Here is a 27981-nt window from a genome sequence, read left to right on the forward strand (position 1 = left end):
CTCTAACAAGGAATTATCGATCATAGATACCGGACCAAAAGCGAGGGAGTAAGATTTGTGGATTGCGTAAGAATCGTGAGAAAATGAACTTTGAACAGAGTAATTCCGGTGTACCGTTTTTAATAATTTTATAAAAGCATGACATAACCCGAACATTTATGTACGACTGAAACGGAAGTCCCAAAAACTGCAAAGTATAACTGGAGACATGATCACTATAATTTAAACGATATACAAATCGAACTACCATATTATTTAATATAAGAATACTGTCGAGGCACGACTGAATAGTGCCAGAGAATACCTCTATACCATAGGTGATAGTTGACATTAACAACGAATATGCAAGCTGCCGTCTTACAAAGAAAGGAAGGTAATAAGTAGTACAATTCAATTTACTCAAAATGGAAATTACCTTGGGAAATAACGTGTCAATGTGTGATCTGAAATCAAGCCTGTAATCAATATATACGCCCAATCTTGTCAACTACCACAACAATATTTCCATCCATAACCATGTGAAAGGAATGACTACTCTGACGTATAGAGCCAAACAGTAACGATTTAGTCTTACTCATGGTTCAATTATTAGAAGGTTGGGCAGGTTCATGAAATTATAAAAAAACAACTCTGATGTCGGTTTGCTTATAACTTCAAATGAATAATAACAAGTGCAACAGGTTTTGTTTATTTGAAATATTGTCAAACATTCAAATTGAAACATGTTATATATGTATGTATGTCCACGTTATGGTAGTTCAGAAAACTTGACGGTGGAGGATATAAAACGTTCGGCTCGGCCCAATGGACACTAAGATCCCTTGGGAGCTACTTTTAACATCCGTTAAGTGTAGTGAGCTAGCATGTTTACTCATAAGAACGTTCAAAACTTGAGTTGGGCATTAATAACCCATCCCTCCAAAACATCGTACTATGATTGTACCATGGTCTTACTAATATTGACAATAAAGTTATTGCGTTGCATCCAACAACTAACATTAGTCAATGCTGCATTGACAACTGGCAATAAACCAAAAGAATTTGAACCACGAAAAAATAGGTGAATATCATCGGCATATATAAATGGCGAACATACATCAGCATCAAGGGCATCAACTATATCATTGATATACATAATAAAAAGTAAGGGGCCCAAGACAGAACCTTGGGGTACCCCACTACCTACACCCCGAACACTTGAAACTAATCCATTCAAATCTACAAACTGAAAACGATCAGATAGGTAAGAGAAAACAAGCTTTCATGCCGTGTTATTAAAGTAGAATTTTGTTCTTAACTTCTCAATCAATACTATGTGATCAACTTTGTCAAATGCCTTAGACAAATCCAGCGAAAATAAAACCCCATTATTGTACACGTCGACTGCCTCTCTAATCGTGTCAGTCAAATGCAGCAAGTTAGATACCGTACTATGATTACGCCTGAAACCATGTTGAAAAGGATTGAGAAGCCTCTGGTCGTCAATAAACCTCAACATTTGCCGTTTCATTAGATGCTCACATACTTTTGATAGAGCTGGAAGTATACTAATAGGGCGCATATTTTCAATAGAGTATGTATTCTTCTGTTTGGGTATTGGTACTATTCGTGCAGTTTTCCAAGCACTAGGAAAACAGATGTAGAAAAATATAGAATTGAAAATATGAAGAAAGAAATTGGACACGTACGTGGTTTGTTCCAGAACCTACAAGAAGCTACTATTTTTTACTACGATAGCATTTTTCCCTTTATGTCGAAAAAAATAGTAACAAGTAAGAAAAGCGTTAAGTTCGGTCGGGCCGAACTTTTTATACCCTCCACAACAAATTTCAGCCATTTCGGTGAATTAATGTGGCCACAACCTTCAAAATACCGAAATTCGGAAGGTACCGTTCTATGGGGGCTATATGATGGCGTAGACCATTTTGTGGAAACACAAAATACAAAGTTACAACCGATTCTTTGGTCAAATGGGTCTAATACATTCAAAATATATTAAAATGAAGCATACTTTATAAGGGGCTTTATGTGGGGCTATACCAAAACGTGGACCTATATAACCCAACTTTGGTAGGAATATTTTTTGGCCTCTGGAGACACAAAGTACCGAATTACAACCAATTCGGTGGTAAAATGGGCCAAATATCTTAAAAACTCCTTAAAACTACGACGCGTCACGCGTCATTTTGTATGGGGGCTATACGAAAGCGTGAACCTACATAGCCCGCTTTCAATACCAAAAGTCCTACGTAAATATAACATATTTTCCCAAAATTTCATCAACGGACGGACATGGCTATATCGATGTAGAATTGCACGCTGATCAAGAATATATATACTTTGTGGGGTCTACAATGATTATTTCGAGTAGTTACAAACGTAGTGACGAACTTAATATACCCCCATCCTATGGTGGAGGGTATAAAAATTAGTAGATTCTTGCAGTTCTGGAACAGACCAACGGATATATAATTTTCCAAAATTTAACCGGTATGCCATCAATACCCGTAGACTCTGACTTAATAGAGTGCAACGCAATAAAAATATCCTCTTCAAAGATGCAGTCGAAAGAAAAGGTAGAATGATCACCCTGATAACCAGACAAATCTACCTCATTAGAAAGAGGTACGGATCCACATTGAACAAAATTATCATTAAGTTCATCAACATCTATTATATTGTCCATTGGCACCGGGTCATCACCAACTAATCCACCAGACATTAACTTAGACCAAATCTGGGAAGAATTCATACCTTTAAATACGTCCGTAAAAAACTTACTCCTCTCGTTCCGAAGAACACACTTTGCTCTGTTCCTATAAGAACGGAATATATCCAAATTTGCAGGTGTTGGACATCGTATATACTCCTTATATGCCAAATCCCTTAATGATCTGGCCAACAAAACAGAATTTGATTTAAGCCAGTTATCATTAGAATAAGCGACATTTTTCTTTATAACGGGGACAAATGTAAATAGATCTGATATATGAGAGTCAATAAAGTCTAGTTGTTCATTGACACCTGACGTTAAAAGAAAGGCATCAAAACTGACACCAGATAAATAGTCCAAGATTTCTCCCCAATTAATATGCTTGTAGTCTCTATACTCAATAAAAACATCACGTTGCAATAAATCTACTTTTATAGAACCAAAGACAAGGGCATGACGAGAAATTGAAGGACATTGCACTTGCGAAGAAAACTCCAAATAACTCAGGTCTGTTCCAGTACTGCAAGAATCTACTAATTTTTACTATTTTTTCCGATAACATAAAGGAAAAAATGTTATCGTAGTAAAAAATAGTAGCTTCTTGCAGGTTCTGGAACAGAGCATATTTTATGCAGGATAGAATTGGTCTGTTCCAGTACTGCAAGAATCTACTAGTTTTTACTATTTTTTTCGATAACATAAAGGAAAAAATGTTATCGTAGTAAAAAGTAGTAGCTTCTTGTAGGTTCTGGAACAGAGCAAATAATTTTTACTAATTTTTCCAATAACATAAGGAAAAAATGTTATCGTAGCAAAAAGTACATAGTAGCTTCTTGCACGGAGCATTGGTATGTACTTTATCTGTTATCGCAATAACTGATAAAATCGATAGCTGTTATTTCGATAATTCGATTTATAGATTCCTTCTTTTTATTTTTTATCAGCAGTGTAACAAAAACAACAATTGTACTATTGTTTGACGACTGAAAAAAAACCGTGAGGAAAACATTAATTTAAAAAAATATACACAGAAGCAGAAAAAAAGTAAAATTCTAATCGAGAAAAACTAATTGTATACCAATATTGTTTTGCAATCAAACCCCACGAAATAACGAAACAATGTTATTGTGAAAAGTGGTTGCAATTCTTTTGTTGTCTGTCCGACGACGAAAAACTACGCATATAACACAAAACAAAAGAGTACGAATTGAACTTTTTTACATTGCATTTGCCGTGATATATACTTGAGTCTGTTATTCCCATATATTCAGAAAATAAGTAATAATGGTGGAGCCAATTTTTGATTATCAATTTCGTTTGATATTAATTGGGGATTCAACTGTGGGCAAAAGTTCACTATTGAAATTTTTCACAGATGGAAAATTTGCAGAGGTAAGTTTTACGAGGGGGAATGATGGGGGTGGTGGTTGGCGTTAATTTGATTGTATTATAGCGTAAAGCAACAAATACCTATATTCTGATCTGAATATCCATTCATTATGCTTCGTTTCCTCATTTATTGTTTAGTCTGATCTGAACACACATTATGTAATATTGATATTCCCAGCATCCAGTGCTTCATTTGGCGTTGGTGGTTAATATCTCAAGTAAATGTTATACTTGTTGATTAAAAATAACTATACAATACATGCTGATAAGTTGTAGCAACATAGGTCTTATATTGAAGTGGCATGACCTAAGAACTACGTTGGTCATGTGTAAATGGTTGTATGACAATGAGAACAATGAAAAATATGTCTACTAAATAATGTATAAGGTTCCTGACGTGACACGGCTAGTTTATATTTCATGTTGGGGACGACCAAATAGGAACCATAGTGCCGTTAATGTTACCTTTAAAAGAATTGAGTCTCAGAGCGGAAGTATCTTAGTGACATCCTAATGATATCAGACGGCGAATTGGTTCTTACCTTTATGGATTACTGTACTTATAAACTTGGGCCGTCGCATATCCAGCGATACTCTTTTCTTTCTTTGTCAGGGAGAGAGGAGGAAAATTCAATAAGAATCTCAATTCCAACAGACTTCCTTAGAAAAGTTTATCTACTCACAAAAGCAAACAAAAAAGAAAACCCGATAAGCGTGACAAACGTGTGATTCGGTCACACAAATTGTCCGCACCTCTTTTAGTGCTAATAAGGGACTGTTAACTGGCTCACAGTCCGCGGCTACGAACGAAGGACAAAGGAACACAAGAATCGAGGATACAAGTAACAAGGAGCCAAATAGCGAGAGATGCACATGTGACTCCGTCAACCCAATCTGCCAATATTATCCTTACCATGGTTGTCTTCTCCCGAGTAATCCATAAAGCATTATCATTATACAGAGAAGGTGGCTCAAAAGCTCACAACAACAATCAAGAAGTTTTTTTTTAATACATTTCATTAACATTCTTTTAAAAGCCTATTGGCTCCTCAGAATAGGTACTTTTTACGGTATGATCTTCGTATAACGCTAACCCTAAAAGTTATATTTTAACATAATTTGGGAGTTTAGATCTCAAATTTCCTTATTCGGCATGTACGAACATATTGACTTGATTTTATTTAACATCTTAAAGGGTTTAGGAAATAATCGTTACTTTTCTGCTTAAGTATTATATTTTCCATCCATCTTTAATGCATATTAACCATTTTTTTTTTTCGTTTCATTTCATCCCTTTCAAATAGCTTTCCGATCCAACAGTTGGTGTGGACTTTTTTGCTCGTCTAATTGAAATGAAAGATGGTACACAGATCAAACTTCAGCTTTGGGATACAGCTGGTCAAGAACGTTTTCGATCTATAACAAAATCATATTATCGCAATTCAGTTGGCGTTTTACTTGTCTATGATATTTCAAATCATGCCAGTTTTGAACATATACCATTATGGATGATGGAGGCCCAACGACATATTGAACCACATCGTCCCGTATTTGCATTAGTTGGATGTAAATTGGATCTCGTCAATGCTGGCGGGCAACGTGAAGTGTCATATGAAGAGGCACAAGCATTTGCCAAACAACATGGTTTGCATTTTGTAGAGACATCAGCCCGAACAGGTTTGAATGTGGAAGAAGCATTTCGTATGGTCACACAAGAAGTTTATGCACGCATTCGATCCGGCGAATATAAAGTTGAAGATGGCTGGGATGGTATAAAAACCGGTTTTGCCCGTCCAAATAGTCATGATTTTAATTTGGTTGTGGCCGAAGCTGAAAAGTCATCTTGTTGTTGATTTGTTAATTGTTTTTCATTTTGGGAAAATTTAAATTTTTAATTATGTCGCAGAGAGAAAAACAACAAATAAACCTAACTAACAACTTTCTATATGTAACCCTATTTAAGCTAAGTTTTATGTATATTTTCTTAATATGTGTTATCATTTTTTTGAAATGATCATCCCAGTAACAATTTTGATTTTTATGATTCTGTTAAGTCTTGTAATTGGTGATTCAATTCTTTGAGAATCCAAATTATAGTTAAATCCACTCCCTAATGTACAACGCAATCGAAAAAGTCCCCCATTATTTTTTTCACTAGTTCTTGTTAAAAATTTTATATATATAGAAAAATATATATATATCGTAGAAATCCATCATGTCAAAGAATATTTTAAATTCTTTATTATTTAGTTTTATTTTTACTTAGTTTTCTTTAGTCATTTTTTTTTTTTGGTTTAGTTATCGACAAAAGAATTATGTTTTATAACATGTATGTATTTAATGATCAAAATAAAACAAAATACCAATGATTATATTATCTAATCCTAATGAAGACAATTTTTTAAATATATGCATATGAATATTTCACTTTTAAATTGAATGCCAACAAAATTTTTTCCACTTTTATGTCTAGTCTTAAAAGCAACAATAGACTTAAATAGTGCCATTTCCACGAATATTTTCTGGAGCAGTTGCTTTATTTGTAAATTTGCCAATGGACTAATTAGAGCTGTGACTTTCTAAAGCCATGCTTACATTAGACCTAACCGCCCTTAGAAGGATTTATTTAACGTGCACTGTGTTTACTAAACCCAGTTATAGGATGTTTATATTATAGCCTTTTGCAGGGTTAACCTTCTTTATGAGAATTTATTTGACGTGTACGCAACGGAATTGACATTTGAAACCCAGTGAGTTTAATAAATCCGGTTTTATGTAAACGTACTATTATATGTAAACATGCTGTAACGCATTTTGTTAGTCCCGGTTCACACTAAGTGTATTTTCACTGAAATTTTGACATGGAAGTAAAGCTGAGTACACATTGCCAGTTTTGAATGACAGCTTTGTTGGTGCTTGCTAGTGTGGCCGTTCATTTTTGTCATTCATCATGCAACCACAAAATTGGTCTGTTCCTGAACTGCAAGAATCTACTAATTTTTACTATTTTTTCCGATAACATAAAGGAAAAAATGTTATCGTAGTAAAAAATAGTAGCTTCTTGCAGGTTCTGGAACAGAGCAAATGTTTTGTGGTTGCTGGACGGTTGGACAGTTATCGATAACTGCGAAATATCGACATTCAAAACTGACAATTGGTCTGTTCCAGCACTGCAAGAATCTACTAATTTTTACATCTTTTCCGATAACATAAAGGAAAAAATGTTATCGTAGTAAAAAATAGTAGCTTCTTGCAGGTTCTGGAACAGAGCAAATGTGTACTGCTCTTAAAAGAAAATGTAAAATATAAGTCCCGTTCCACACTAGAGAGATTTCAATGAAATAATTTAATGAAATTATACGTTCTTAGATCGAGTTCCATACAAACAAATAATGAAATTGCTGTGGGAACTCGATCTTATTGTGTGTACCCCGCTTTAGAGCTGGCAAAAAATCGATGACACTATAGATAATAACGATTATTTTTAAAAATTCAATATCGATGGATAGTTTTGTCTATCGTTTTAAACGTTTTTTCAAAACTCTTCCATTCTAAGTTGCTGTTTAGCAAGATATTAATATTTTCAATTAATTTTATTATAATCCCAAGCAAACTTTTGAAGAAACTCGACTTTTATCGACATTATATATTTTTATGACATTTGACACTCCCACTATGTTTTTGAAATAGAGCTGGCAAAAAATCGATGGCACTATCGATAATATCGATTATTATTTAAAAATTCAATATCGATAGATAGTTTTGCCTATCGATATTATCGAAATAAAAACGCCTAACCTGAAATCCATTCAAATAAATAGAAATTTTCCTGCTTTTCGGTTATTTGTGTGTAAGAAAGTAAGTCCGTAGTCACACGTACACATTTTCAGTAAAATAAAATATATGTTTTTAAATTATTTATAAAATAAAAACAGTTTTTTATTCTCTTTTACATTTCTGTGAACAATTTTTGCATATTTTCAAGAAAATCATTGACATTTCCGCCATCTTCATCTCCCAATTTATGGCGATGACAACTTAACGATAATATCGATAGCAATCGATATTTTAAAACATTATATCGAAAATATCTAATGTTGGGAATATCGATGGTTTGCCAGCTCTATTTTGAAATCTCATCAGAGCAAACGGCGTTTACTATCTCTGGGACTGGCTTTGGTCTTTTTCGATAATTAATCGATTGTATGTCCCGAAATCGATTTTTAAATCCCTAATTATCTTGCTCTGTGAAAAATACTTGCGATTGTTTCTCTACATTTTTTGCTGTAAATTAAACGGAAAAATGTTAAAAATATTAGTTATTGTATTTAAGAAAACACAAAACTCTAATTAATATAAGAAAAAAATTAATGCGGAATAAATATTGATTTTCCTACACAAATAAAATACCATATGAAAAAGTGAAGAAGTGCAGAAGAAGAGAAAAAATCAATTCATTAAATCGCGAAAATCTGTCGACATCATCAAAGCTTGTTTTCTTTGCACTTCTTGGGGCTGCTAGTGCACCTACATATATTGTTGTCTAGTGGTCGTCGTTTTGACTGGTGGCACGTTGTTGTTCTTGTACACCACACCAAAAGACAAAGAGAAAAGTTACCGTAAAAATACATATAAAATATAAACGGAAAATTAGTGGAAAAGTGTGTTTTTTTCGAAATAAATTGTGTTGTGTTTACCATTCAGTCGTGAGTCGACTGCTGCATTCGTCATAATGGCTTTGAAAAAAGTTAAAGGCAACTTTGAACGTATGTTTGATAAAAATCTCACCGATCTGGTTAGAGGTATACGTAATAATAAGGATAATGAGGTATGTGTGAATTAACTAAAGTGTATATTCAAAACATTTTTTGTAATTTATAATTCCGGTAGGATTACAAGTTGACAAGAAGTGTAACAAGAAAATGCTAATTTGTCGTCCATACATTGGTTTTTTGTTATTGCCTTATCGCTTTTTTACTTTATATTACAATAGAGGAGGATTTCAATGGGTTTCTCTCCACGTATTTGATTATGTGAAATCTTCATGAAACAGCTGTTTGTTTTTTTTTCAATGTTTTTGAGAACATTGGAAACAGTGTTTCGCAAATACTGAACTAAGTGTTATTGGGCTCCAGTAAAAATATGATTCAGATGTTATGCGTATAATTCCATAAAAAGGAAAGTGGACCTGTTTAAAGTTTAAGCGTACATAGGAGCCGGTTAGTTTGTGTTTTATGTACATAGTATTTTTGCCTATATCCGAAGTGAGACCAAATTTCCCAGCAGAGGCGGCGGAATTCGCAGAGAGATGACGGCTTACATCTAGCTTATTAAAAACTCTCCGATTTTTTTTTTTAAATTTTATATAGATATTGTTGCGCTGATCACGGGAATGTATAATTTCCTTGGGGACGGACCCGGTTACCCGGTAATTTGACCCGACAATCCGGGTACAAAACCCGGGTTAGACCCAGCTCTACTCAACCAATTGCTACAAAAAGTGGTCGATGAGGTTATTTTCAGGTGTTCAGGAGATATAACTCAAAAAACGATTTTTGGAACCGGGTTTCTTCATAAAACCCTCAAATGGGGCGCTCGCTTAATATATGCCAGATTATAGCTCCCACTTTAAGCTTTCAAGATTCTGACGGCCATATCTCTGGATCCAGAGAAGGTATTACAACATATAGCACCATTTTGGAAAGGTAAAAGTGAGAGCATAATGGGTCCATTTTCGACTTTTTGAGAGTTTTATGGAAAAACCAGGGTCCAAAAAACGGTTTTTGGGCTATATCTCCTGAACACCTGAAAATAATAATCACTTGTTGGATAGGTATTTCCATAAGCTTTCCAACGATATCTATTTTGTACGAATCGGTTGAGTAGAGCCGGGTCCAACCCGGGTTTCTCACCCGGATTTTCGGGTGAAATAACCGTATAACCGGGTCCGTCCCACAAGAAAGTTATAAATCCCCGTGATCAGCGTAACAATATCTACCTCTGGAAAAAATTTCAAACAAATTGGAGAGTTTTTACTGAACTGGACTTGTTCCGAGCTGACACTGGAAGTTAACAGGTTGGCCGGTGAACATAAGCGTTGGACCACGATTTAATCTCCATGGTAATGCTGAAGCAGCTGGATGTGGTGGGAGTTGAGTATCGCACTAAAGTTAGTTAGTTCGCTTTTGTTGCCCATAGCAAAGACCCTTGAGATTTTAGTCCTCCCCAGCGGCAGAAATAGCTATCCAGTTGCCGATCATCAGCGTGGGTTCCGTAAACAGCACTGCACACCATATCTATACACTGTTTCAACAACAACAACAACCATCTCTATAGAACAGTTATGGTGGCGCTCGACTTATCAAAAGCCTTTGATACTGTCAAAGACCCCATGCCGTTTGAGGACATCGAGCAGACTACCCTCCGGCCAAGTTGGAAAAAGATGGATAATCAAGTATATACAGTATACGGCCAAAACTAAAGCATTTTTTAAAATGAAAATTTTTTTAAGAAAAAAAAGTTGTAATTTTTATCTTTACCTATTTTTCTTTTTATTTATTTATATCTTTATTATTGAAAAACACATATATAAGTAATTCAGAATGTAATAAACAAAAGTTAAAATTCAAACAACATTTGAGTTGAGGTGTAACAAAAACGATTGAAATCAATATTTCGTTATGTATCCTTTATTCTGGATGAGACAAGCACATCTTTTAGGCATAGAGAATATTAAATTATTAATTATTGCAGGCGATATTGCTTCCCAGGCTATTTTTGCTGTTTCAAATAAATATTCTTTGGTTTTGCATTTTTTTCGGTTGATTTTTGCGTTAACTATCTTCCACAAGTCCCAATCGAGAGTTAAGATCAGGGGATTGGGCAAGCCAATAGAGAATTTCTGTCGGATTGTTTTGGAATCACTCCTTAACCACTTCCTATATATGTTTTGGCTTGTTATCTTCCTGGAATGTCCATCTAAGTGACATCTCTTCTTCAGCATAAGGCAACACCACGTCTTTTAATTCATTACGATGCTTGAAACGATCCGTTATTCCATTAATTTTTGATTTGGTCCAATCCCTTGTCCGGAGAAAAAATCACAGACCAATTTGTTCCTCCTCCATTTTTACAGGATTTAACCGTTCCGCATTGGTTCTAGCCTTATGCCATCTGAATCCTTTAAATTAGACTTAGATTTTTCAGAAAACAGCATAGTCCTCCATGTTTGAACACTACAGGACAGATGTGTCTTGCCAATTCCAGTCAGGCTTTTTCATTTTTTGTTGATATGAGAGGTTTTTTGCAGGTCGTCACCTGGATAAGCCGGCGTCTACAACTTTTTTGTAAATCGTTCTTTTGCTAATTTTTGATTTTTTATTTGACCAGAAGATGCTGTAGCATAATTTTTGGATTAATTTGAACAATATCGGCTAATGGGGGTATAGCCCCCTTATAGCGGTACCTCCCGATTTTCGGTATTTTGGGGATTTGAGCCACATTTTCCTACTTAATTAGTTGTAATTTGGTCCTTGGTAATGGTCACACAACTTTTCCACCAAAGATTGTGGACCTAACGGTACCTCCCGATTTTCAGTATTTTGAGGATTTAAGCTATATTTTCCGAAAATTAATTATCTCGCCCGAAATAATTAATAATTTAATATTAAAAGAGGTGTTTGTGTCATCCAGAATAAAGGATACACAACGAAATATTGATTTCAATCGTTTTTATTACACCTCAACTTGGGAGGTGCTTTAGTTTTGTCCGCTTATATTTGTAACGTATTAAAAGGCGCGATGTTGCCTTATTATGAAGAAGAGATGCCACTTAGGTGGACATTCCAGGAAGATAACGAACCAAAACATGTATCGGAAGTGGTTAAGCAATATCGCCTGCAATAATTTAATATCCTCTATGCCTAAATGATGTACTTGTGTCATCCAGAATAAATGATACGCAACGAAATATTCATTTCCATCGTTTTTCTTACACCTCAGCTTGGGGGGTGCTTTAGTTTTGTCCGCTTATAAAGGTTGATCCAACTAGAGGTTTCTAACTTTTTTTTAAAGAAAAAAACACAGAAAATTCTAATTGAATGGGAAATGTTTATTATTATTTTAAAGAACATTCCTTGGCATTTATTTTTTTACGTTTATGTCTATCAAATTTTGGCCGCGTCTACGTCTTAGATGGTCTGTCCGTAGAGTCCAATTTTCGCTGAATGGTTCGAACACTTTACATATCCCCATAGGAAAAAGTCTAACGGTGTGATATCACACGCTCTTGGTGGCCAATCGACCATCCCAAAATCTGAAATTGTCTGTTCATCGAAGAATTCCTTTAATAAACCCATTGATTGATGTCATGTGGAGAAGAATTGTTGTCTTGTTGAAACCAAAATGTAGTCGAGATAACGAGCTTCATTTTCAAGCATCGAATAGGCGGCTTTGAATGTTAAGTTCTCACCAGCGGACAAACCCCACGAAACAGTTTTTTTCTTGATGAGGGGACACCTGTTGAATCTCCTTATGTTGCTCTTAACCTAAATGCGAAAAAAAGTAACATGATACCATGACACGACTCACACGTGATCAGTCAAAAAAAGGCCGTTTAAAACAGTACCTCTAGTTGGATCACCTTTATTTGCGATCTAAAATGTTTTTTTTGAATTTTAACTTTTGTTTATTACCGTGGTGCAATGGTATGCACACCCGCCTTGCACACATTAGGTCGTGGGTTCGATTCCCCGGCCAGGCAACATCAAAACACTTTTCAACGGTGGCAAAATACCCCTCAGTAATGTTGGCGACATTTCCTGAGTATTTCAGCCATGTAAAACTTCTCTACAAAAGTGGTGTCTTGGACACGCTGTTCGGACTCGGCGATAAACTGTAGGTCCCATATCATTGAGCTAATATGAATCGGGGTGCACTCATGGCTATGAGAGAAGTCTCCCTTGTCCCTTACGGGATGTTTGTGGAACAATTATATTATTATTATTACATTCTTAATACCTTATTTTTGTGTGTTTCCAATAATAAAGATATGAATAAATAAAAAGAAAAATACAAATAAAAATTACAACACTGTTTTCTTAAAAAAATTTCATTTTAAAAAATGTACTGAGGGGGTGCTTTCGTTTTGGCCGATACTGTACGTGTAATTAAGGAAAAAGAAGCCCAAGCATCGTGAAACAGGGAGTTCTCCCTCTCCTGTTTTCTGCCCTACGGTTGTCTGTTTTCCGGATACAGGGTGGTGCGTGTGTTTTCCAATAACACAATGAATGAAATACTTGCTCGGGTGATACCGTGAGAGCCATTCTAATTACCATATGGGGGATAGGTCGAGGCATTTCAGGAGGCATCTTCAAGATCTAGAATGAGAGGTCAAAGCTTAAAAGAGAGTACGCCTAGATCAACAAGCCTATCAAGCAGATTTAAATAGTATTTACACAGATGCAGTCGCTGATGCCATAAACAACTATCGTATGAATGCGGTCCTCGGGGAACATACTCCATCTACCGCAGTTGGGGACTGTCAACTGCCTCGATAAACCAGAGTAGTTTAGACTCAGTTACGTTCGGGATGGTGCAGCAGATGGTTGTCCTAAAGGTCAAGGATTGATGACACCGTTCAAAACATCTGCCCTGCCGAACCTACTCAACTAACACCAGTAGCTTCGTGTTCTCTACTATATGTAAAATCTTTGAATATTAAAAGTCCAATGTTTTCAAATGTTTTTGGTAAGGCAAATGTTTCCCTTTCCTTTCCCTTTCCTGCTACTCCTTTACATGTTTTTTGTTATTGTTGATTTTATACAAATATACATTTTGTTATATACAAACGTACATATATACCTTGTTGACACATTCCCCTAAATAATTCTCTTGTTCCCTTGCTAACAGCGTTATGGAATGTATTGAATATTGTTGTTTGTTTTTTATTCCATCCTGAATAAATGTTACTTTTGCACACACACACACAAACCTACTCACACACCCACTTATTTGCCTACACATAGATTATAGATGGAGCAGTGTAATTATTATTGTTCGGCAGCAAGAAATATTTTAGCATTCGTTTTCCTTATCAGTGTTTTCACTTGATATAACATTTAACCTGCCTTCTAATGTCATCAATGTTATTATGCTTCCATATCGTAATGTGCATTTTGTCGGTTATACCTCATCATCATCATGGAACAGCAGCAGTTTTCTTAGTCAATAGCATAGATAGGTATGTGTGTTTATAGATACAGGTAAGGCTTGAGTAATACGGGATCAGAAAATTATTTTGGGATATAATACTTGAATCACTAAATAAAGGCTGCAATTTAGAGTTGGGCAATTGAACGACCTAGTTCACTGTCCTAGTTCAAAAACGTTTGAGCAACATCAAACAAACTAAAGTGAGATATTAAGTATACTCATTTTTTTTCATACAAACAACCGGTGTCCAATGAACTAGATTGTGAACTAGGTCGTTCAATTGCCCAACTCTACTGCAATTTATTCATCTCTTTATGGGAAGTGCTGCAAAACTCATAGGTTATCAGTAAACGTGTTTGCTTATATAACGTCTTCTAATGTCTCTTATAATCCTTTGTATTAACTATAGAAAGAAATGAAAGTATTTCTATGATTTATGTCAAGAAATATGGGAATGCCTACATTCATTAAATAAATAAGAAAATATAGGAGAAGACAAGTGTAGAATAGGAAGGTAATCACCTTCAAAAGCACACATACATTAACTAAATACAATTTGCTTCAGTTAAATAATGAATTAGTTAATGATGTGGAGAAACAATGATGACGTGAAATGACCAGCCTCATGGGAGGTCAAATTTTAACATAATGCGCTTTCGGGAAAGAACAATAAGTGGGATTAAATACAGAGAATGACGGAGTTTTTATGGAATGGAGGATATTGTTTGTTTCTTATTTACTATTTGTTCTAAACAATAAAGTAAGCCCCGCTCAAAAAACTGCTAATTAATACAAACAGAATAAAACTAAAGGATGGAAATAACGAAACGCCAGTTCTCGAATTCGAATAAAAAGTTGTCTTGTCAGCAGGTTCGTATAATATTTGATTTATTTAACTGAACCACAAATTGCCACGACCTATCCGGCACAAAGTGGTCGCTGCCATTATTGGTCAAATACACTATGCAACACTGAAAATGCAAACAACTTCTAGTATGAATTTTTTGAAAGTACATATTTAGACTATAAACACCCTAGTAGGGTTTTGTCCTGTCAGATCCAGTTCGGATTTTATGGCCTCATCTAAACCAGGCTAAATCTACACTTTTTTGCATTTATCAAGCCTTTATCTCAGAAACGAATAGGAATTTGGCCTTGCTGTCTTTAGCAAACTTGTAGCCCTAAACTGGTTGAACTTATCTTTTGAAAAAACCACATAAGAAAAACTCCATTTAGGGCATCAAAATCTATAAAATATAGAAAATTTTACATAATTGCTGAAATTCTGGTCAATATCGGCTAAACTATTGGGAGTTGAACCAAGTAAACCAAGTAAATCTTCCAAATAAAGTTCTCAACAATTCTTTAGAACATTCTGAATCTCTAAAATGCTTACTTCATGTTGTTTCACTGGTATTTTGCATCATATCTTTTACAACACGTATTTCAAACACAGTTCACACCAACAGTTTGTTCTCGCATTTCGGATTTCACCACATTATTGACATATTTATTAAATTGTCGTTGAAAAATATGCTGAAAACAACGGGATAGAGGCATTTTACAACAATGACATCTTCTGAAGAGTTGTATATTCCATTCCAGGGAATATTTTTCCAAGAGAAAATATTCAGAAAAATTAACGGTTTTGGAGATACGGTGCGAAATGTATAAAATTGTGGCATTTTTGCATATATTTTGAAATTTGAGGCAACAAATGTAGTTTTTCGAGTTCAATTGGTTTGTCTTTTTACGTACTGAACTTTACTGAACATTTTTTCTTCAGTAAAGTTTTGACAATTGTATAATTGAAATGTTGCTAAACATTACTGAAGAAACAATGTTCAGTAAAGTTCAGTACGTAAAAGGACAAACCTATTATTTCTCCAAATATTTTATTCTTGTCCTTACCAAAGACATAAAATAATAAAGACCTGACAAAATGCATGCAACAAAAAATGTTTACGATACTTTGTATAGAAACATTACCCTTAACAGGTTGCAGTTAATTCAAAATCGCAACCAAGGAGGAATATTTCATGTAATGGTATCAGAAACGAAATTTATATATTCAAGGATCTATTCAAGAATAATTCCATGTCAATTGGATCGGTAAATTCGTTTAAATACGTAAAAATGTATAAAAGAAAAAAATGTTATATCACCATATCGTAACATAACATTATGTTAAATTCAAAAGCCATTCACTGAAGAATGATAGCAAAAGAAATGTCTTATCTTGTTGTATTTATGTCTTTGTCCTTACCTAAAAATTTTCTTCAGAGTTCAGAAGAAGATTCGCATTGGTTTCAGAGATATAGCCCCGAAATTCTTTAAAAACTCAATATTTATCCATGTTTAGCTGGGCCATAAAATCCGAGCTGGATCTGACACAACAAAACCCAACTAGGGTTTTTTGTCGTTTGAGTCTGTACTTTCAAAAAATCCTCAGTTCGAATTGTTTGCACAAGATCACCTTAAAAATGTTGCACAGTGATATAAGAAAATTAAATTCAAATGCTTGCTTCGAAATACGAATGTCATCTCTAGCAACCGCGTGATTTGTACTTTTGAAAATATAGGCGATTATTCTGAACGTAAATTCTCCGTGAGATTTTTCACTCTTTCCTTTATGTTGAAATGGCAGAGATACAAAACTCAAGCGTAATTTACGCTCAGAATAACCCCCGCAGAGTCTATATCCTGTTCTAGGAATGTTCGTGGTTTGTAACCACAAAGCTACTGGTGTTAGTTACATAGGTTTGGCAGGGCAATTGAATAGGTGCAGTGTGTTGTGCGGGTTTATACCAGGACCCCAGGCATTCACCATATGGTGATTAGGATGGCTCTCACGGTAACACTCTGTAGTGAGAGCATGTCGCTGTGTTGCTGTACTGAAGGAATCTTTGTCTTTTCATTATATATATGTTCCACCATCGACATAGCCCCCAAAATGACAATTTGTTACATATTTTTTGTATATTTTAATCACAAAATACCATATTTTGTCCGGTGATGGATAAATAATATGCGCACGGCTTCGGATCGGCCAGCGTGACGTGGCCAGGGCCAAACGTGGCTGAGATCCTATATTTCTTCTTTCCAGGGTTCGAGAGTTACTTAACCGTTGCCCACAATCCACTTATTCCGGCTCCAATGTTGCAACTCTTTAGATCATTTAGCCCCTTGTTCTGCTTATGCTCCACCGACCAACCTGTTACTTCCAGTGTCAGCTCTCTGAATCTGGGTTAACTGGGGTTTGTACGACGAAGCTCATCGCGCTCGTTTGTTAATCCCGCTGGGAAATTTGTTTTCACTTTGGGTATTCGACGGACAGGTATATGGTGAACGGCTGCAAAAGGGTTGGACATATCTCTCTAAAGCTAGTCCAACTAGCTTTCACATGAATGATGGATGTGCGGCCTTCAGAGGTGATGAAATCGGACGGTCTGCTGATGGAAACAATTTTGGAGAGAGAGTGTCTGGGCCAAGAGGCGCCATTTTTGAGACTGCATGGTTATACCTAGCGAACTGTGACACTCTCCGATAATTCTAGTAGCGACGTTCTCATTGACTTAGAATTATTAATCTGCTCTTGTCATCGCCGCCCTTAAGACTGGCCTTATATAACCTTCCAAAAGTAACTAATATTTGGCTTATAACCTGGAGTTCCACGCCCGATTGCTACCCCCATACATTTCATGTGCGGGTCATTAGATCCAGACTCAAGCGAGATAGGTTTGTATTGAACAGACTGGTGCAATATGAAAGCTAATCTTCCACCTCTACTTCTGGTGCGATCCTGCGTTTTCAGGGATTGGAACAGCAACGGCTAGTGTTAAGCGCGGCATGTGCGGCTGCTGTTGGGGGAACTGCGAGGGAGTCTCATATTCTGATAACTACGATTCACTGGGGGTTGCGTTCTCGGGGTCCGTCAAATGGACGAGCCCAGAGCAACTGGATTGCACCCACTTCCGGCATCATTTGCATCTGACCTAAGTTTAGTTCTGGTGAATGCGGATGTGACAAACCGAGCACATCCGTATTGGTCCTTGGTTTTCCGCAGCAGGCAATCCGGGGTGTGCTGCTCCCAGCACAGAAAAATGATACAAATACAAACATACACACGTACACTGTTTCCGGGTCAATCTGTTATCGAAGAATCCGCCACCATGGGTTGTTGTGGTTGGAACAGTACTTAATATGTATGTATGTTCGTTTTTCTTCTTAATATGCCTCTGGGTATGCAGTTCTAGGAAAGTGGCTTTTTCGATATTATGTGACAACACATCTACTGGCAGGGCAGTTGAAAAGGTGCAGTGTATTATGCGGGCCTGTGCCGCATGCTGTTCAGATGTTTTGCGTAGTGTCATCGATCCCTGCCCTATGGGAATTCAGAGGAGCACATAACGCTCATCAGCTGCGATAGATGAGATAAATTCTTCGAGCACCGCATTCACACCATAGGCCGTGGGATTGTATTTATTCTTGTCGTTAGTTTTATGTCAGACTTCATCAGGGAAAATAGGGTTGTGGGATATGCCACATTTTCTTGGATAACTTGCATCTGGCTTCGTTTAGCCAAATTGGCTAGCCTTTGCTGTATGAAGTGGCACATAGGTGGTTTGATTGAATTCCGATCTGCGACGTGCCATTACATCTGCTGTTTTATTTCCTTTCTTGTTGCAATGACCCGGGACATAACAGAAAGTTACGATAGATTTTAATAATTTACTTTAATACTATTCTTTGCTATATTTTATAACTGAATCATTATTTTTTATTTCTTTTCAGGCCAAATACATTTCCCAGTGCATTGAAGAAATCAAACAAGAACTGCGACAGGATAATATCAATGTTAAATGCAATGCAGTGGCCAAACTAACTTATGTAAGTTAATTGAATTGATTGATTCATTAATCAAAATCATACCGTGTAACAGAAACCAATTATTCCTAGCATGACATAGCTCTTCTATACAATTACCACCACAGCAATAAACCAACATCACCATATAACTAAACCACACAACCTACTTTTAAACAATCTATACAAGAAGAGCGAAAAGACCGTACAATTTCCTCCCACATCAAAGCCAACAATGTATTAAATAGTAAGGACAGCATTCTAGTGAAAGTGCTCTTCAAAATAATTACAAAAAACAGCAACAAGACTCATTCACCATACAACACTACAAGCATGATGATGATGATGGAAAAAAGGACTCTATCACCATCATAAGCGCCACAGCAATTATAGAATTTAATAGGCAGTGTGCAAAGAGAAAATGGTTTGAAATAATTATGCTGTGTATGTGTAGGCTATGTTTTGAAGTGGCGGTTAAAATCAAAAAAAGAGTAGTCCTTTTTTCAAGTTCCAAAACCTTAAAGAATTAAATGTTGCATTTTTTGAGTGACAATATTCTTAAAGGAGACATAAAATAATAAATTTAATACCATAATAAGTTTTGTTTGTATACAACACATGCAATTGTTTAATTGTATGTACGTATTACAAGGATTTACAAGGACACTAAATATTAATTCCCTATAATTGTCAACGATTTCATTGTTATAGGCTTCATTTATATCCCAAAGCTATTCATTACATTGTCACGAAGTACATTTATTTTTAAATTTTATTTTCTAACACCCATGTTTCTATTATTTACAATTCTCAACCTATTTGATGGTATTTTTGTCTATGACACTGTTCTCATACCGTATCTTATTTTTGTTTTTTGTCAAATTTTACAGATACAAATGCTAGGCTATGATATATCATGGGCTGGTTTTAATATCATCGAAGTAATGAGTTCTTCACGCTTCACTTGTAAACGTATCGGTTATTTGGCTGCCAGTCAATGTTTCCATCCTGATAGTGAGGTATGTATCGTATCATTCATTCATTGCTTAGTACGCGATACAATATTAAATTAATGCTTGGCCATAAATCTTTATGCGCCTAGTTTATTTTCTTCTATGATAGCGCTGCAAACAATTTATTAAAAAGTTTACTTTCTTCTTTTGTTGCTTTTATTGTTTACTTTCTACTATAGCTACTGATGCTAACCACAAACATGATACGAAAAGATTTAAATTCACAAAATCAATATGATGCCGGTGTAGCATTAAGTGGTCTTAGCTGTTTTATATCACCAGATTTATCACGAGACTTAGCCATTGATATTATGACACTGGTAAGTACATATTTACAAAAAAAGGAAATACAAACGAAAAAACAACAATATTATAAAGTTTTATTAAATACTAGAAAGTATCTCAATATTTGATTCCACAAAAATTTATGGACAGTTGAGAAAATATAAACATTGTGAAACTTTTTAACAGAACAGCAGGAACAAGAATATGGGCATCCTTTATGTTGTGTTTTTTCTTCAGTACTAGGGCATTATATTATAGAGGTATATTTGTTACAATTATTTCTCAATATTGACACTTAAGAACCGGGTGAGATTGACCCCGGAAAACATCGCCTCTGCCAGTAGACGTGTTGCCAACAACTACATGTTCATGTTCGTCTTTGATATACCCTACACCACAATGTGGGAAGGTTAGTATATGTTTGTTTTTCCGAATATTCATGTAACATCGCGAAATATTGGTCGTATACCTCCAATTGGTACACCAAAATTCATATCTCGACGAGATAAAGCGATTTTGAAGGGTGTGTCCGTCCGTCCATTAAAACTACAATAAATCAAACTACAGACCGCAATTATGGACCGATTTTGTATTAAAGTCTGGTTCCCACCAGAATAGAAATTATTAGTTTTTAGTTGTGATCGAGAAATATTTAGGGGGTGATACAAAACATAATTTTTATCCGATTTTGTAGCGGCTCTGTCCGATCGAAGCGAAATTTTAAGTAAGGTTTGGGTTTGGGAGAAAATGCCAATCATGATCGGATTGTATTTAGCGGGTGAAATTGATCATTGTGGGAAAACTATCCAAATTTAATTTTTAGTCCAAATTAAGAATTCTGTGGTCATATTCCTACAAATTACGAACACGAAACTTGAAACCCAACTCTTGACGACCTCCCTCTCCTTTGATGCAAATTGTATCAATTATAAATGATGCCAAGATATCAGTTAATTATATCAACAACATAACGTGTCGCAATCATATAAAATAAATTCCGTGGAAAACAGTGCCCAGAGGAAGTGGTGTAGAGTATCACATGGTCGGTCCCCTCCGACTATAGCCCTCTCTTACTTGTTTTTATTTTAGAGTGGTACATACCAGAAGGCCTGCTACGGATTCTTGTGGTTCCTGAAGGAATAGAGATTAACCCCTGACCCTGCAGTTTATCAGCGATCATGTCCTCGTGAGAAGATAAATGAGATTGTCAATTTTATGAATAGGAGAATGAAACGATGCAAGGTACAGCGCTTGAGTCTCGCGAGAATTGGAGGTGGTGGAGTTGCAATCCTACTGCAAAAGTGCAAAGAGCAACCGCAGCACAGTGGTTCAGAATCGTTTTTTCCTGGTCAAAACTCTGAACGGATAGATATATTTTCATAATTTTTTTTAACAGGTAACATGATCAGCTTTCGGATTCGAATTCGGTCTAGTAGTTGCAAAAGAATTCAAGGTCAAAGTTAAAAAATTGATTTTTTCATTTTTTGCATCAAAATATGAGTGTTTTTGAGTTTTTCATATGTTCTATTAATTTAAAAAGACTCAAACACCAAAAAACAAACCATAAAAATACAAAAAATTAAAAAAATGGATTTTTTTAATTTCTTTTCCAAAAATTTAAAATTTTCCAAAATTATAACTCTTAAACAACTGTCGATTTGCGTAAAAACCTATAATTTATATGGAAAACAGTATGGAAAAACACACACATTTTTTCCCATGTAATTTCAAAAAATGTAAAAAAGTGTTAAACGGACGGAACGGATACAAAAATATATACGGGCTGAAAGAGGACACTCTATGTGAAAACAGAACTTTGTTCCAAGGTGCTCCCTAAAAGTTCTAGTCCACTAAATTTGGAATTTCACTAAAATTGTTTACCAGATGAAAAATAAAATAGCTCACTTCGTGTAAACGCTACGGTTCTTAAAGACATCTATCCTACCTACCTAAAAAAACTATGAACACAATATCTGTAGTGCGATTCTCTAACACATTTTTTGAGTTACCGACAAAAATCGTTAAAATTAAAACGCAAAATTATGAATGAAAAGTTAAAAAAAGTTGACAACAATCTTGCTATCGGTAGAACATTACGACTGCTTTTTATTCGTCGCTATCTTACCGAAAAACATCGGTAATCACCGAAATTATAAGCATTTTAATTTTACCGACAGTTGTCGGTAACTCAAAAAATGAGTTAGAGAATCGCACTACTGTTATAGTTTCCGAGAAAGAGCTATTTCTTTCTCCAGAAATTTCCAAAATTGCGAAAAAATGGTCGCCTGTATGAGCACGTCACGCCCACACCTTCCAATATATTTTGACATAATTTTTGGTTTCCTTGGTTTCCATATGTTTATTATCGAATTCCATATAACAATCGGTGACGACAAAAAATTGGGGTTTTGTCCAGGAAAATTGATTTCTGAACCACTGTGCGCCGGTAGAAATTATAAGCTGTGACACAATACCGCGGCGGCGGGTTTTTCTATACCGGATTGACGCGCCTCAGTGTACACATGTTTGTATTTGTATCGTTTTTCTGTATTGGGAGCAGCATGTACCGGAATGCCTGTTCCGGTTTCTTTTGGTCCTTGGCGGGACGGAGCAAGGCCCAGGACCAATTTATTTGTGCTCAGTTTGTTACATCCACCACACTCACACTTCGGTGATATCAGTAGATGTCGGAGTGAGTGCATCTCAGAGGTTGTTCCGGACACGTCCATGCGACGGACTACGACATGGACTATGTTGCTGCGTGAACACAGTCGCCAGTGAGCCGCCATCGTCATCTCGCGTATTCTGATGACACAGTCCCCTCAACATCAGACGCACACGCAGCACTTAACACCAGCGGTTGTTGTTCCTATGCCTAATTCATTACTTTTTGCAATCTAATTGCATTGGACTCTGAGGTAAGATGGAGGAAATAGTGGATTTCATGAGCCGGAAGAATGTCATGGACGCGGCAGTGCATTTAACCAATCTCAGCAACAACTGCAGCTTACAGGGTTGTGATGGTTACAACGTATTTGGAAAGATCGAACCAGAAGTGGAGGTGGGGGATTAGTTTTCCTGTTGCACCAATCTGTTAAATACAGACCTATCTCGCTTGTCTCTAACGACCCGTAGATGGAACATATGGGGGTAGCTCTCAGGTGTGGAACTGCCGAGGTAGAGTTGCGAAAATACATCGCGCCAAATACATTGCTGTACTCCAGAATATAGGCTCAACATTAGCCCACTTTCGGAAGATCATAACCCTCTGGTCTTTGAGCACTTCAATGCTCGTCATGAGTTGTGGCATTCGGTACTCGAAAGCGACCAGAGGGGTATAGTGCTGACTGACAACCCGTCGTTTCTATTGGATCAAACCATCTCCCCATAATTGTCTCCATCAGCAGACCACCAGAGGTGATGAAACCTCTGAACGCCGCACTTTCGTCAATTATGGTAAAGCTAATTGGCCTAGTTTCAAAGACAGCCACATTCCTATAACTGGAGATAGAGCTAGAGTTATGGGCTGTTACAACAACAATGACAACCTGTCAATTCCCTTGGGTCGAACTATCTCTGTATCCTCATCTCCATCAATTGGAAACCAATCTTCATAACCTCTGAACGCCGTACTTTCCTTAAAGCAAATTGGCAAGGATTCAGAGTATTGACCAACCAGAGAACTGTTCTAAGGTGCTGTAGACAAAACCATTCAAATCATCATCTTGCGAATAAGTACTTCTTGAGACTCATTTTTTAAAACCCGATTATGGTCCTTAGAGGTATTTTTATAAATCCGGTCAATATTAGTGGTACTTTAGTAATTATTTATATTTTTTACAAATCAACTATTTGTAGTAAATGACCATTGCAAATACAATAATACGCAATTCAATATTTTCTTATTTTTTAGATGAGTTCCACCAAACCTTATCTACGCATGAAAGCCGTCCTTATGATGTATAAAGTATTTCTACGTTATCCAGAAGCTTTAAAACCTGCATTTCCTAAACTTAAAGAGAAACTGGAAGATCCTGATCCAGGTTTTGTCACAAATTCTATACTTTTTCCTTTTCTACACTTTGCAACAGAAACAACTAACGTTGTATATTTTCACTCTGTTTCTTTTTTGTAGGCGTACAATCCGCTGCCGTTAATGTTGTTTGTGAATTAGCACGTAAGAATCCAAAAAATTATCTTCCTTTAGCTCCTGTATTTTTTAAACTAATGACAACATCAACAAATAATTGGATGCTTATTAAAATTATCAAATTGGTGAGTTTAAAGTTTTATGTTTTCGATTTATTTATTGATATTTATATAATGTGTACATTATTTTGTACGTATTTCTAAACGAAAAAGTGTTGTTGTCTTTATGGCAACATCACAAGTGTTTTGTTACCAGTCTTCGATCAAGAATTTTTAAAACATATCTTTTCAATTGAACAAAAGTTTTAAAATACAACAACATTTTTGTTTTTTATATTTTATCCTTCCCCCGGTTACTTTTCCTCTCCGTACGTACTCTGTATACCACAACCATCAAAAAACCAAAACAAAAAAGTTCGCCAGCCTTACCACTATTGAGCCAGCGTTGGGACGTAAATTAACTCAACCCTTGATTGAAATTATTTCCAGGTTTAATAAACTCTTTTTAATAATTTTCTTAAACAATAATTTTTAATTAAAATTAAATATATTTATTAAATATGATTTTGGATTATGTGTCTTTTGGAAAGATTGGAATTTAATTTTGATTTTAATTTTCTGTTTTATGATAAGCTATAATTGTTTTATATTTTCAATTGTTATTTCTCCACCACTACAACCACCACCACCGGCCTTCACGATAATTTATTTTATTATTTTATTTTTTATTATAATATTTTTGAAAAATAGCTTGTTTTTTCAATTATTGTAGACGATTTGAATTTATTGTTTTAATTTGATTTTATTTTTCTTATAATTTTCAACACAAAACGTCTCAAACATGAAGAAAAATGCAATTTAATTTTATGGTATCAAAAAATGTATCCAAATAGCAAATATTGTCTCATGTCCCAATTTTATAATACCACGATTGTTGCCCAAATTGTTTGTTGAGGATTAAGATATGTAAACATACACCTGCAAAGCAAGTTTCAATTTTACTCCCAAAACTCCTTTGGACACCCACCCAATATTATTGTTATTTCTACCAAATATAGGAGTTGTTAGCATGTTTATTTTTGTCTGCGCCTTAAGGAAGCTTAACACATATTTTCCACTTATTCCGCTCCTTCAATTTAAATTTTTGCACTTTTTTACTACAAGATTCGAGAATTATTCCTATATTCTTTTTTATATAACCTTTATCACTGCAAACATTTCTGGAGTTTAGGTACTTTTTGGATTTGTACTCTTTCCAAACAAAACGGTCAACACTTTGGCATATAACTTATGGTCTGAAATGCCCTGTTCTACATTTACCGTACCATTATCAAGTTTAATATATTTGTCTTCCACATGTGGAATACGAATTAGAGACTTTCAGAAATAGAATAGCTATTGAAGGATTGTGTCGAGGATTTCAAGAGTTACGTATATAACAATTATCAAACATTGTCCTACTTCGCGCTTCCACAATATTTGGGATTACGATCAGATCCCGAGTCTTCTTGTCCTATGACTCTCCTATTTCTTTATTCTGTAACAAGAATAGATCTGCTACAAAAACATAACCTAATCTTAAAGTTTCAATTTGTTTCCAGCAAAGAGTGTGTTATTTATACAGTGGTGTGAAAAATAATAAGGACAGTGACATTCATAAATTTTGGTCGCTCCTAAAATGTGTAAAATGTAAGAATTTGCGATGGAAATTTGTTTTTGAAAATGTACATGTATTGCAATAAGAAATCCCGTTACGATTTTGGATTCTTTCTGTTTAGTTTTTATACAAAACAAATATTTTTCGTAAAATTCGTGATTTCTGCTGTGAAAAATAATAAGGACAGTTTTTCGTTTTAGTAAAAATAAATTGATATTATTTTTTTGTGATTCTTTTCTGTAAGTAAAAGTTTAAAATGAATTAATTTCTATTCATTAAATGTTAAATGTACTGGTATTTTTAGTTTTTCTTTGCAAATATGGGTAAAAATATGCATTGTTATCACGCTACTCGAGAAATCATTAAATGTTTACATAAAGAAGGAAATTCATACAGAAAAATTACAGAAAAAGCTTAGAATCTTTAAAAACAATGGTGGAGGATGCAGCTAAGTGAACCTTAAAGATAAAAGTCGTAGTAGAAATCCAAAAATTGCACCTGTAATAATAAATGCGTTATTAAATGATTAAAAAAAATCCTTTTACCACATCTTTACAAATAAAAAACTACTTAAATATTAATTTTGACGCATCAACAACTTCTAAAACCCTCTGTGGTGGCCACATTAGAGCTCACAGTGCCAGAAAAGTATAATTTTAATCGAAAAATTATACACTTCCCGCGTGGTGGTGTAGGGTATAAAAATATTCAGCAAATAATACAGTTTGCTTGAAATCACATCGCTTGATCTAAGAAAAATTGCGAACCATTCTTTGGTCTGATGAAACCAAATATATTTTTTTGTTCCGATAGAGGAGTTTATCAGGGTTGAAGACCTAAAAATCAATAATATAACCCAAAATATACTCTGAAGGCGGCTAAATATGGCAGAGGTAACAGCATGGTGTGGGGCTCATTTTCTTACTATGCTGTGGGGTCTCTATACAGTATTCAAAGTGTTTTTAAAATCACTAGATTACATTGAAATTTTGAAAAATATAATTTTCCGTATGCTGAAGGTGGTGTGCCTCTCAAATGAGTCTTCAGCGGGGTTAATGACCCAAAAATGACGGTAAAATAAAAAAGGGGTTCCAGGATAGTAAAGTTAAGTTGTTAGAATGGCCCATACAATCCCTTGATTTGAACCCGATTGAAAAATGTTGTGGAATGAAGTTAAATAATCAAGCAGGAGAAAATGTCCATCAAATTATGGCGACCTTTAGCAACTTATACAGGTTGCGTAAAACGCGATACCAGTAGAGAAGTGCCAAAATTTGGCCGACTCGTTGTCCAGACGATGCGCTTTCGTTTTAGAAAACAAAGGATCGTCTACAAAGTATTAATGACACTGAAACACTTTATCTACCATTATTTAGTAAAAACCTGCATTAACTTCTTTCAAGTTTTGTCCTTATTAAAGGATGTCATGAAGTGTCCTTATTATTTTTCACACACCAAACTACGACAATTCGCATAAAATATAAAAGATAAATAAAATATGGTTACAAGCAATCAAAATATTTTTATAATACTTTTCTTAACATTTTAAGAAAACAATAAATTTTATATGCTGATGTAATTTTCACTTTTTTAGTCAGTTTTCAATGTAATCTTGGTTATGGATTGAAGTGTCCTTATTATTTTTCACACCACTGTATGTTATGATGTGAACATTTCAAAGGCAAATACATAGTTTC

General features: G+C 35.2%; 2 protein-coding genes across 3 annotated transcripts in view; both read left to right on the forward strand.

Moving 5' to 3' along the window:
* The first annotated feature begins 3566 nt into the window (after positions 1-3566).
* Rab39 (RAS oncogene family member Rab39) lies at positions 3567-6537 on the forward strand. The gene is made up of 2 exons (XM_073973888.1): positions 3567-4105; positions 5407-6537. Exons 1-2 carry the CDS (start codon positions 3998-4000, stop codon positions 5953-5955), a joined length of 657 nt encoding a protein of 218 aa, XP_073829989.1. The 5' UTR covers positions 3567-3997; the 3' UTR covers positions 5956-6537.
* Positions 6538-8293: 1756 nt separating this feature from the next.
* The window catches only part of g (adaptor-related protein complex 3, delta 1 subunit-like garnet), a 34251-nt gene continuing 14563 nt past the window's right edge, over positions 8294-27981 (forward strand). The window contains exons 1-7 of one of the 2 annotated variants that reach the window (XM_073973976.1): positions 8315-8930; positions 19109-19204; positions 20071-20199; positions 20373-20513; positions 24392-24521; positions 24614-24753; positions 25043-25116. In XM_073973976.1, coding sequence (XP_073830077.1) covers positions 8835-8930; positions 19109-19204; positions 20071-20199; positions 20373-20513; positions 24392-24521; positions 24614-24753; positions 25043-25116 — 806 coding nt within the window. In that variant the 5' untranslated portion in view covers positions 8315-8834. Of the gene's footprint in view, positions 8931-19108; positions 19205-20070; positions 20200-20372; positions 20514-24391; positions 24522-24613; positions 24754-25042; positions 25117-27981 lie in introns of both variants that reach the window. The other variant, XM_073973975.1, reaches the window with a different exon arrangement.

The sequence above is a fragment of the Musca autumnalis genome, unplaced genomic scaffold (genome assembly GCF_047663935.1).
Source record: "Musca autumnalis isolate F117 unplaced genomic scaffold, ASM4766393v1 scaffold_3, whole genome shotgun sequence".
NCBI classification, from domain to species: Eukaryota; Metazoa; Arthropoda; class Insecta; order Diptera; family Muscidae; genus Musca; species Musca autumnalis.